Source organism: Corvus brachyrhynchos, unplaced genomic scaffold (assembly GCF_000691975.1).
Source record: "Corvus brachyrhynchos isolate BGI_N302 unplaced genomic scaffold, ASM69197v1 scaffold60, whole genome shotgun sequence".
Taxonomy (NCBI): Eukaryota; Metazoa; Chordata; class Aves; order Passeriformes; family Corvidae; genus Corvus; species Corvus brachyrhynchos.
Genome location: NW_008236767.1, coordinates 1,449,215 through 1,461,937, shown reverse-complemented (window position 1 = coordinate 1,461,937; position 12,723 = coordinate 1,449,215). Strand labels below are relative to the sequence as shown.

General features: G+C 40.3%; 1 protein-coding gene across 4 annotated transcripts in view; it reads left to right on the top strand.

The window, feature by feature from the left end:
* NOL4 (nucleolar protein 4) overlaps positions 1-12,723 on the top strand; it is a 190,529-nt gene that overhangs the window by 174,832 nt on the left and 2,974 nt on the right. For all 4 annotated transcript variants that reach the window (XM_017727413.1, XM_008644908.2, XM_008644907.2 and 1 more), the window contains 2 exons: positions 3,835-4,015; positions 7,902-7,982. In XM_017727413.1, the coding sequence (XP_017582902.1) occupies positions 3,835-4,015; positions 7,902-7,982 (262 nt within the window). The remainder of the gene's footprint in view (positions 1-3,834; positions 4,016-7,901; positions 7,983-12,723) is intronic.

Sequence of the window (12,723 nt, the reverse complement as noted above, 5' to 3'; positions counted from 1 at the left end):
GGATAATTTTTTATTTTAGCATGCTTTTATACCTAAAAAGTATTTTTCCATTTTGTCATTTCAATCATTTTGCAGGTAATGTGCTCAAGACTTAAATTGCTTCTCCTCCAAAATAAATTCAGAAGAGAATTATTGTTAGAAGGATGATTTATTTCCTTTTGTATATACTAAATTAATATAGTATGAGTCAAATTATAGATGAACGAACAAATGTTTTATCTGCACCTTGGTCATACTTCTTACTAAAGGTAAATTATAAATAGCTTAAAAATGGTTAATTAATATTTCAAAAGTTTAGTACATTGTTATGATGGCAACAGTGTATGTTCCAGGTAGTTAAGTCAAACATGTCACTAAATGGTTAGTTAATTGTTAATGATTTTCTTGAAATTAAAGTATTTTTGAAATAGAATTTTAAATAAATAGGCCTTTTCAGTGTAAGCATTATATAGGGAGAAAGAGGAGAGGCTGAATAACTAACACAGATTATTTAAAGATCTCAGTTCTCAGAGGAACAACAATATGTTTAATTTCTACGTTACTTTAAAAGCAAAGGCATTTCAGGTGAAAAGAATGAAGAGAATGAACCTATGAAGAATGAATCTCAGGTATACAAAAGTAAAGATGATATTCATATTCTCCCTCCCCAAGAAAAAGAGACAATGCTTCTTTATCCTTGGTATGGCTGCAAGGAAAAATGGCATAACTTTGCCTTTTGAAGTACAAAACATTTGCAAAAAAATGCTTAAGTCCCAGGGGAATGTATGAGAGGCAACACCTAACCCCCTGGGACCAGGCTAATGGTTCATAATCCTACCAGTAGGGCTGACACCTGAGCCTGCTCAGAAAAAGCTTGACAAAAATCCCACCCTGTTTCTGCATATAGCTATCCTGAAGACTGAGGCAAACACTTCAGGATTGGATTTAATGTCTGAAATGTATGGCAACTTATTCATCATTTAGGGATAGGTGATCGGTGTGCTCTTTAAAGAGATACGTAATATTTAGAGGAAGCCTCCTCTTGCACAGTGCCCAAGAGATTAGAGTTCATATGCAGAATCACGACTCCTGGTCTCAGCATTGTCCTCGACTCCTTTCACCTCCCTGAGACTGTCTTCCCTACTGGTGCTCCCAGACTCCACCTCAAGCCCCATCCCATGGCACGTCATGGTGCTGTGTAGGGCTATGATCAGTTCTCTGCAAAGATCCCCCTTCAGCAGCACAGCTCCAACCTTGGATTCCTGACCTCAAAGCCGCTCGTGGATTTTGTGTTAGGGAGTAGCTGGAAAGGAGCCTCCCAGGGCAGCACTTCCGAGAGGGAACTGAACTGAGTCATGCTCCCTTTTCGTGTGCTATCTCTGCAGCCCTGTGAATTGGGAATTTCTTCCCGCACAGTGGCACAGCCTCAGCGACGACTCCCACCTCAGTTTTGCTTGGAGCCTGGTTGCTAGGAGATGGCAGCTCTGAGTTCAGGTCCCCTCCTCACCACAGCCAGCAGAGACCCTGCATCCCAATTTTTCCGCCTCTTCACCACATACTGCGACAAGTAGCCAGAACTCCGGTCTCCCACTTCTTGGCCATGTGCTCCGGAACACGTGGGCTGGTATGCACCAAGGTGCACCATCGCCCTTGCTGCATCCTCCAGCCAGGCTCTGCATTCTGGGCTTTGCCAGAAGCTCAGTACATCTGCTCTGCAACAGACTCCCAGATAGGGCTTCAGTGTCCTGGCTAGAGGGGCTCTGGAGGACACGTAAATTCAGGGACAGCAAATCTGTGGGTTCCAGACAGCGAGGATAAGGAGATCAATCCTGAGACATTCTGCTCAGCTATAGGAGTTAGTCCTGTTTGCACTGCACCCCTTTAACACAGTTTAGTCCTTGATAGATTGGCAGAAGATCTGTTATTGAGCTCTGTGAAAAAAAATGAGGCTCTGAGTAAATCTATGGCAGGAAGTATAATTTAGTTGTAGACATAAGGAGGCAGAACATCTGAGTCTTGAGAGTGTTAAAATTTTGGACGATGAGTTAAGCTATGTTGCCAAGATAGAACTTTACTGTGCAGCTTATGAATATTCTCTGAGAAAATAATATATTTTCTCTCATAAGAGACATCAATGACCTTTGGAGATAAAAGGTAAATTATATTAAAGTTGAATTCTTGGCCAAAATACATTTCAATTCTGGCCATTTGTTTAAGATTATTATTACTTAAGAAAATGCTTAGGAGACCACTTTGGCCAACTCTCTTAAAAATGTAAAGTTTTGCCTTAGCTCATATTACTGCCCAAGAGGCCCCATTCTTATTGTTTATGGAATTAATTGTCTGATGGTTCAGTGTTCTGTATTAAATATTAAAATTTCTGTTAATAATATATATCCCTTTTCCTGAGTTATCTTAGTTGTGCTTCAGGTGAAAGTCTCTTTCACCAATAAATATCTGCAAGACAGGGATGTCTTTATCTAAGGAAAGTTGATAGTGTTTCTTTGAGAAGTGGAAGCAACAACTGCTCCTAATGCATACAGGATGCACTACCCTTTTTACTTCAACACAGAGACTGGACACTGTTTGAACTATTTGATCTCTCTAAGTAAAAACTGTAAATAAGGTTTCAGATATTTTATAGCATTCTTGATATGTTTGGTCTATTTAGCAACCATGAAAGGGTTGTGCAGAGGAGAGATGCATAAAACAGACAAAAATATTACACAAAGGCGAGATAATTCTAGATCTTTTTTTTAGTTAACTACTCTGAAAAGGTCCTTTAAAAGCAAAACTTCCATAGATCCATTTTATTTGAAAACACTGAAATATATTTTCATCAGATGAGAGTGTAAAATCAAACCCATAAAAAAAGTCAAGAAACAAAGAAAATGTTCTAATTCATACAGACTAAATCAGATTTTGTGTCACTGAGGTCACTGTGGCAAGATGCCAGTCACATACTGATAGTTTTCCTTGCTTCCAACTACTAAAATGGATTAAATTTTCTCTTAATGCTTTTCTTAATTTCACCTGTGTCATTAATAAAGTTGCTACCAGGGCATTTTGTGATCATGAGTGGAGGTGCGGTACTCTAAGCAGTAGATACAGTAAGTGCAGATGGGGAAAAATACACTTTCACCTGAAACATCATCTCCTTTCAGGGAAAATTGAAGGGCTGTTGTGCTAAATTCTGTTAAATATTATGCAATCATCAAAGAGGCAAACAGGGAGTGTTGAGGAAAACTCATGGTGTGCAAACAGACACTGCTCTTACACAGATAACAACAGTTTTCAAGTCACTTTTGTGGAGCCCTCCCTACTTTATGGTCTTTGTGTGGAAGGACACTCACTCAGACTTTTTCAAACAGGAATGCTGTTTTATTCCATTCCTCTATTCCTTCTGTCATTTCTGATACATCAAAATAAGTAGTTGGTGCATTCTGCACTGGTTTACCTAAATGAGAAATATATGATTCTCTGACTTGTAAGAGTCACTCCAGTACTCTGGCTTTTTCCTATCCTTTCCCACTATTTCTGGACAGTGTTGGGTTTTGAGGAAGACTGTGAACTCTTCAGGGTGAGAGGGTAAATGTTCTCCTTTAAAAAACAGTATGGTTGGCTTGTGGAGCACAAGTAAATTAATATTCTCAGATTTTTAGGAAGCCTGTATTCTCGCCTATTCCCATTGTTTCTGTTATGTTGATATTTGGTCAATCAGAAATATATCTGTGCTTGTTTAACATGCATTATACTTTTCTGAAAGCAATAGATGTAGAATCTTTACAATGCAAAAGACCTTCACGTGCAAGGTGAAATGTAACCGTAATTCCAAACCTTTTCTTGTTTTTGCAGGATGAGGCTGCTCCAGCTGACAAGCAGTACAAACAGGAGCCAGCCCAGGTCACTTACTCAGCATCAGCTGTTTCCAGCACACAGGAGGTGTTGTACATCAACGGCAATGGGACCTACAGTTACCATAGTTACAGAGGGCTCGGAGGTGGGCTGCTAAATCTCAATGATGCTTCTAGCAGTGGTGAGTTTCCTTACAAATTGTGCCTGTGTGTATATGTGCCGTTGTGTATTTCCCCCTGCTGTACAGAAAGCTAGTCCAAGGGGTTCAGTATCCATAGGCCATTATCACATAATGAGCAGGAGCACAATCCTGCAAACAGCTACTGCTGAGCAAAATACTTGCTCCCTGCATGCTAGTCTCCTTCCAGTTTCAAGGGACTAATACACAACAGAGAAGACTGAACTATAAGCCTCTAACAAAGCTGAGTTAAAAAATGCAGGGTTAGATCTTCAGTCAGTTTGCATGACTTTATGAGGACCTTGTCATTACTGTCTTCTCCTACACTGATAACAAAATGAGGCCATTGTTATATTTTTGGCTCGAGTTTCAAAACACTGAACTCCATGTTGTGTAACACAAATTAGTTGATATAGATTTCTCACCAGCTACTTTAATTTACTGCAGATAAGGATCTGGCATACCAAGTGTTAAATGAGAAATCAGCATATTCATTTATGCCCTAGACTAAAAATGATAAGGTAAATATATGTCACCATGAGGTCATATGTCCCTCTGAAAAAAACAAGTGGTGTCATTTATGTAGACAACATTCCTTTCTTCTTACATTGGCATGCTTTTTTAACAAAAAAAGTGTAAGCAAATTGTGGTATTTGTTTGAAATAATCCCTCATATTGATTTTGTACAAATGCAGAGCAGTACCCTTCTGATAAAAAGGGTATTGTCTCTCTGTCAGAGAAAAGTGATTACTCTGGAAGCCTGAGGGTTTATTGACTCCCAGGACTGTATTTAAAGAAATGTCTCAGAGGATGGAGAAATCCCTAGGGTTTTGCCCTGGCTGATCCCTCTCTGGCTGACGAGTGCCAGTTCAGGTAGAGGGGCTGACTTAGGAAAGATGGTAATTGCTTGGCTACTGCCTCTATATTCAGCATGCTCAGCAATTTTCAAAATGCTGTCAGGGCTGCAGCCTGCAGGGAGTTACTGCTATGTGGTGTCCTGGGGACCTTCAGTCACGTCTTCTTCCTCACCCCCTGCCCGCAAAATTCTCAAAGGTCTGTGGATGATTTGTGCTAAGTTTTCGAAAGGCTTTAAAAAGATAATACTTTAATTGTCAAAAGTCTTTGACTTAAAGACAGTGAATGATAATCACAATTGTTTCCATACACATGAAGAGTACATCTGAAGCACTGAATATGGTCTCTGATCAAATATTTTCATAAGAGTAAGACAAGCTGTGGAAATCTGGTTTTTTTTGTGAAAATGCATAAGAACTTTAAAATTGTCTTTTACATTATGTCCAGAGAGGATCTGAGCCAGTTCCCACTGAAAACAGTTGGCATTTGCCCTTTTACCCAACTAAGAGTAGGATTAAACTCCCCATGTGTTATTTGTCAGCAAAAGCCATCAATATTGTCCTGGTTTATATAATCTTAAAATGTGAGGAATCACAACTGTTTTGTGTACTTGTTTTTCCCTTCAAACTTCTTGTAATAGGATACATTTTCATAACTCCCATTTTTCAGTGAATTGTGGAGTTTAGGCAAAAGTATTCTATGTCACTTCAGCATGCAATTTTAAAAAATGACATACAAATTAAACACCATAAATTAGTCTTGCTTTCTGATTAGAAGCCACATTTTCTTTATGCTTTTAACATAGAGGACTCCAGTGTTTTTTCACAGTTAAAGCTCAAGATAGGTTTGCGTACAGACATATGCTCAAACAATTCTTCTTCCTTGCCTTTCCCCACTTGCACTGGTCAATTTTGTCTGTATGTCCTTTTACTCTGAAGGACCAGTAAGCCACTGCACCTCTCCCATATGGTTGTTCACAGTTGGAAGTTTGTGCAAAGGTGTCCGTCTTCTCCACAGGGATCCTACAGGAGCCAAAGTACATAAGCTCCATGAACCAAAAGTCTTTGTATGCCAGGACTTGGAAACCAGTTGATGCTGACAGTCTAGTTAAGTTGGTGGTTTGTGACCCACTAGCCATTTCAGGAAGATCAGGAAAGTTGTGGAAAGGCAACTCCATCCATTTCTTAGTCTCACTGACACAAAACCAAACAGTAACCAAACTAATTATGTCTTGGATATTAAGGGTAAATTGCTCTGGCTCTGGCAGCTGATTTCCCCCCAGGACAAGTTGGAGGACTTGGAGGCCAGTTCCTTGAGATCTGTCAGTCCTCTCTGAAATGTCTGTTGATAGACAAGAGGAGTGGTTGGAGTTGAAATTGACAGGGATGACCTGTCCTGACAGACCTCATAGGACAGTTGTTTGCAATCATTACGCTGTTTCCAGGACTCATGTTCCAAACATATGCAAGGCTGTTAAAATGGTTAATGAATTACTTCTTTGGAGAACAGGATATTTACTTGCAAATTGTGTTCAGGAGCTAACAACTAATTTAAAAATGCAACTCCTTTTCAATATAGTAACCTACCAAATTTTCCTGTCACGTTTACAGATGTTCTCCTAGTGTAAAAATAAATACACACCTCTGTCAGAATGTGTGTATAAACAAATTCTGTCTGGTTTTGTGTATCTGCTAAAACAGAAGAAAAAGAAGGTGCGATAGCTGCCGTAGCTATCTAAAATTCACTGCTTGATTACCTATTTCTGGACCTTCCCCCACAGTAATATTATAATTAATGTCCAATTAACTCTCTGTCTGGTATTCCAACTGATGCATGTATTTTGTATTCTGTGACTCATTTAATTTGGTTATTTCCTCTGTATAAAGTTCATCCCTACTCTGACCTTAGAGACTTAGCTGTCTGTTCGCCCAACTGTTTGGTGGCTCAGGCTCAGGGACCTCTCTGTGCCTGCTGTTGCAGTGCTTCCCTCCACATGGGGAGGTCTGTCCTTCCACATGGCTAATTACAGAGCCATAATTAGCTCCTCACACAACTGCATGGGGCAAGCCTTCATGAAACTGCTCAATATGAGCAAACAGAATGCAGCAGCTTGTGCAATGACCCCTCCTTTATTATGGGCTGGGAAAAAAGCACAGAAGGAAAAGGCTCGGTTTTACAGCGCCAAGGTGTCTTTTCCCCCTCCTTTTAAACTTTTTAGGCCAATCCAGCTTGGCTGGAAACATTCACCAAGCAATCTGAGGGTTGACAGAGTCTGTGTCAGCCTGTACATGGGCTGGATGGGCTGGGGAGAAGCGTTTGGTCATGCTGTGTTTGATTCTTTTAGATGGTAAAGGAGAGCTGCTCTTTGAGAAGGGTGTATTTCAACAGCTCTCTTTTTTTAAGGCTAATGCAGTTCCTGTTACGGAACTGAATGGAGAACCTCCAAGGTGGAATAGCTCAGTGAATGTAAACAAATTTGCTTGTCAGCTCTTAGCCAGCCACAAAGGCTTCAGCTGGCCCCCCTCTATCACTCCTGGACGGAGCTTGGAAAAATGGCCAGCTTGAGGGCAGGAGGGTGAGGACAGGAGATAATGTTGCAAGCAAAATCTCTTGATACCACCAGGAGCTGTTGAAGTCCCTGCATGTAACCTGAGCCTCTCCTGACAGAGTGGGACCGGCTTGTCTCCCTGTGTATTTCAGTCCGGTGCTACCTGCCCTCTCCTGATGACTGTCAGCACTCTCTGAAGTCATGCTGGACTCCTTGGAATCATGGTCTTTGCAGCTGCATCATTTTCTGAAGTCCATTTTCTCAAAGAGGTGTGGAATGTGTTTCTGCTGCCATAGCTGGGTTTCCTGGAGGTGATTTGGGACTGTTTCTTCTGCATCATTGTCCAGTTTTCTAGGCAGAAATGCCGGTCAATTCCTTTTGTGTGTGTAAAAAGAGGGTGTTTCAGACTCAATATCAGGCTGGCCATGCAGGACATGCCCTTGTGTCACAGTAGATGAAGTGGTGTGTCTCTATTTCTCTCCACAGATCTGCAGCCTACCTCCACCACAGCCACAACTCAGCACTGCATCCCAGGCACCACGAACGTCCAGTCCCCTTCCAGCTCAGGTGAGTTCTTCGTCTGAATCCCAATACGTTCACACCACAGCAAATCCTGAGCCCTGGCAGGCTTCTCTTTCAGCCTCCTCTCCAATTGGCAGGCCTGCAGACCATGATGGCCTAATAGCCCAGCTGGTAGCTGCTGGACTTCCACCACATTGCTCACCCCTCCCTGCTGCTCCCTTCCAGAGGCTATGCCCTCCCAGCTGTTCCCTGCTTTAGGCAGGCCTCTTACCCATGTGCCAGTCAGCCCTCCTGGTCCTTCTGCCTCCTGGTCCTTCAGACGGTCCAGTGCCGCTGAAGCCAATGGAGTAGCTGGGGGAGTCTCCCAGAGCAGGTGCTGCTGACCTGCAGGGATCAGCCTGCCCGTGCTGCTCTGCGGCAGGGAGAGGAGTGCTGAGCACTCTTGTCCACTTGTTCATGGAAGGGAAGTAGGGAAGTACATGGAAGGCATGTGGCAAGGTGCCTCTTTTCCACATCCAAAAATTTGGTCAAGTGGTAACCTGCTGTAAAATCTTGGCCCTTTCATGATTGATAGAGACTTCTTGGTGACAAACTAGGGGAAAAAAACAACAGATGAGAGTATCCAATATGTAGCTAGTTTTTAAAATGCTGAGTGAGTTACTCACAGGTTGGCTAGCCAGGATGTAGGGGTTGAATGGGGTTTTTGCTGTGGTTGCTCTCTCCAGGTCTTCTTTATACCTCTACTCTTGCACAGTCTTTTGTGTTCTCAGTGCTACCCTGGTGACATCAAAGTGGAGAGAGGGGAAAGAGAACACAGTTTGTCTCTAACACAGATGGAGCTTGGAGCATGAAGAAACAGATCAAGAGTGATAGAGTTAGGAACCTGGGACAGTGTGTTTAATCCAGTTTAAAGAAAACTAAAGATGGGGTTGGGAGAAGTTAAATGGTTTAACCTATATTTTGGCAAAGGTGGGGACTTCTTGCTGTAAAATGCTGGCTGAATTTTGTGTTAAGATCTTCCCCACATTCCTCTTCCTCCTTCCTCATCCTCTTCAAATTGTCAGATACGTGGCACATGCGAGTACTGGTCCTTTGCCACCATAGGGATGGAAATGGAATGTCTGTGGAAGTGTATTACCTTCCTACCTCTGCGCAAAGCTGAGGCGACAACTGTTAAAGCAACACAGGTATACACCACATAATTAATCTCCTGTGGTGGATAGGAAGGATCTCACATAATCATTTAATCACAGACCACTGTGTTTCCTGATCGTTGAAAATGAATGATGTCTGTAGGTATTTCTGTGTTTTCATATCACTTTCCTCAGGCAAGACAGCATTTTTTTCTGCTGTCTAAAGTAGCGGAAGATGTGTCTTCCAGAGGGAGAGGTGTAGAAGGGAGAAAGAAGCTTAAAAGGTCCAATTCATCAGCCCCTGTTTTCTTGATTTCTCCTGGCACTTGAAACAATATTGTTAGGCACATCTGCTCTGTGTTTGAAGGCAGGAAGAAAAGAAGCATTGGCAGATGCATAATATCACAATAAAGCATTCTTATTACAAGAAATACATCTGATTTGGAAATAAAAGGTAGCATACTTTGATTTTTTTTTTCTATTTAGTTTTATTGGAGTATACAAGAATATAGTCCAACCTCTCCTCTAAAGCCACTCATGGGGAAAAAATAGAATAGGTGCAATAGAAAGATACACACAACAGATTTCAAAACATGGGCAAATGTATTTTTCTCTAAATAAGTGCCACTGCTTTTTGCATTATCACTGATGAAAAGGTTGCTTAACTATTAATGAAAATGTAGAAGCATAGATGCTTCAGCACATAAAGCTTTTAAAATTATTTTTTATTCTATATTGTTATCTACAATAGTGATAACCATTTTGAGAGTCACTGACACATTTATTATTCTTTCAGCAGTTGCTACTTATAAGATTGGTAGCTACCCAGTGACAACATACAATTCTTAAGGGAATTTTGCTGAGACAGTTGATAGGGTCTAAGCAATCAGTATCAGCATGTCTACATCTGACCCATATTTTGGAATTTGATATAAATCATGTTGGTAATGAGTAGTGCATGAGGCAATAACTAGTTCCATTAAAGTCTTGTAATTCACAGAAAAGCCATTTGTTCCACAGTGTATTTAGTGGCAGACATTTCTAGCTGCTAATTGGATAAATGTTTGTCTAGCACACGAAGAGTGGGTTTTTAGAGTTTTTATATTGAGCTTGATGTCGTTCCAACAAAACAGTTGCACCTCACAGAGGAAATTAGGTCAATGTAACTGGACAGAGGTGGTAAATCAAAAGTATTCCCGTGTTAAAGTGTCAATCAGGTGGTCTCAACAAGAGGCAGAGGAACAATACTTTAGTCTTCTGAAAAAGTATAAAAGAAAAAATTTGTCTCAGCAATTTGTTTAACCCACTGCTTGTGAGAATGTTGTGCTGTTATAAAAACATGGAAGGTGACAATTTCGTGTTATGGCAATATGCACTAAGAGAAAGAAAGAAATGGAAATAAGTCTCCTGTCTTAATCTCTGTGATATATGCTTAATCTTTGCTTGCTCAACAGATGTTGTGGAACCTGATAATGTTTGCAATCAAGATTTTTAATGGTCCTGAAGTACTCCAGAATAGGAAGCAGCATGCTAAAATGTGCAGTAACATCTTGGAGGAACCTAACACTTTAAAATTCACTGCAAAAATATTCAGATTTCCCTCTTTACAAGTATATACTTTCTTGTTCCTGTGAGGACTGGCAGCTTAATAAATAATGTTAAATACACTAAAGAAATAGTAAAGATAGTTAATAAAAGACATGATGGTGAAGCTGTTCAGCTCTTTCCAGATTAGTAACCTGTAGTGATGGCTTCTGGAGATAGATGTATATGAAGCGTCCTTAACCAGCTATTTTAAGCCTTCAGAATAGCTGTGATTTATTTGTCTGGTTAAAGAGATATGGTAGGTATGATTAGGGTTTAGGTTTCCATGTGTCAATAGCTGATTTGCATAAAATTACATGGGAAATATCTACAGTGTAAGAATGCACTTACAGGTTGCACTTATTCCTTAGTTTCTGAATGGCCAGATATGACTGATGAAGCTACAATTAAGTTATAGCATTTTAGTATTTAGCAGCGTGGCCAACTGTTGTGAATCTTTATTACTGCCAGTGAGTGTCTATCATAGCTATTAAAGCTGAGACTGATATAACACATCCTGGGACTAATCTCTGAGTGGGGTGTTCTGCCAGATATAAAGCTTGGGCTGTCGTAGGTAAGCTTTAGATCCCATAGACTTGTGAGGACTTAGACTGGTTTGTGCATGATGGACATGGTCTTCTAGTTTTCCTTTCAGAGCAGTGCTTTGCACCATCAGTTTGTGTAAGGAAAACCTGAGAGGTATGACCAAGCACATTTCCATGTATATTTTACTTATGAATGGCATAAACTGGTATCCTATTACGTCACTTAAAATCTGGATTACAAATGAGAAAAGCCCTTCAGTTACATTTCATAAAATGATGTGCTCTGCTGCAGAATTCTGTTCTGCCAGATATTGTTTGTCTGTGTGTGTGTGTTTTTGGCAGTGACATGAATGAAAGTCAAGGAAAGAACATAAAAGTTAAAGTAGGTTCATGTGGAGCACAATATGTCAGTGGCAGCTTTTTCACTACTGCCTCAATAAATATAGATGACTTTAATGGCTTCTTACAGCCATTCAGCCCAACTGGCTTTATGATTGGTATACCATTCTTCTCTGCACTGGGTTAAGATTTTACTTAAAAATATCCTCTGAGCTTCTTCATACTGTCATTTTCCTGCAGTGTACGGTCACACCGAAAAAAATTCACTGAGCTAATTGTGCTTATTTTATCCTTTGTACACTGGAAGTCATTTAAAAGTCAGTTCATTTGTGCTACTGTAAAACCAGATAATACAAGCTGTAATGCTAAGTGCTGCTCATGCTAGTTGTGTAGTAGGAAATCAGATCTAATAGGACCCTTTCTGTTTGAGTAGTTTCTTTTCATAGTCTCAGCTCTGCTTTCATTCAGTCAAGGGGAGCTTTTTCATTAACTTCAGTGAGTGTGCGGACATGGCAATCTCCACATTTTTTGTGGTCTCAGCTGTACCTCTGCACAGACAAATAAGAAAGAAAAAAAAATTAGATTTATGACCAGATCTTTAGCTTCTGGAAATCAGACATCTCTTTCCATTAGTGCTTACGATTGTGAGTCTGGTTTTGAATCTTATGATTTCAGTGGGATTATTTAGGAGAACCTCCAGAGTATGAATTAATGTGTTCTGTGTTATACCACTGAATATGCTGAATTTTAAAATTATTCCAGTCTTTTCTGGAAAGCCTTGGCATTGACATACATTGTTCTGATCAAATTGAAGAGTGACATTTTTCTCATAGGAAAGCAAGATACATTGCTTTGGATAGCTTGATCCCAATTTCCAGGAGAGTATTAAGATTAGGATCAGGCTAGTCTGATCTTCTGCCTGACAGAAATATAGATTTGCTGTACTGTCAAAAGAAATGAGCAGTATTTCCCAGATTTTGCACAAAATATACTGTTTGATAGGTATACTTGCCATCTGTATCCTTCTATACATGTTCAAAAAAGTCTTCAGTCCTATTCTACCTGTCCAAATTTACACTTCGGGAAGAAAAAAAATGTGTTAAGTGGAAAATGCAAGCATTTCATTAAAGCACCATGCATCTTAGCCAGTTAATAACTGATCAAATGGCCAGGGAATTTCCCTAC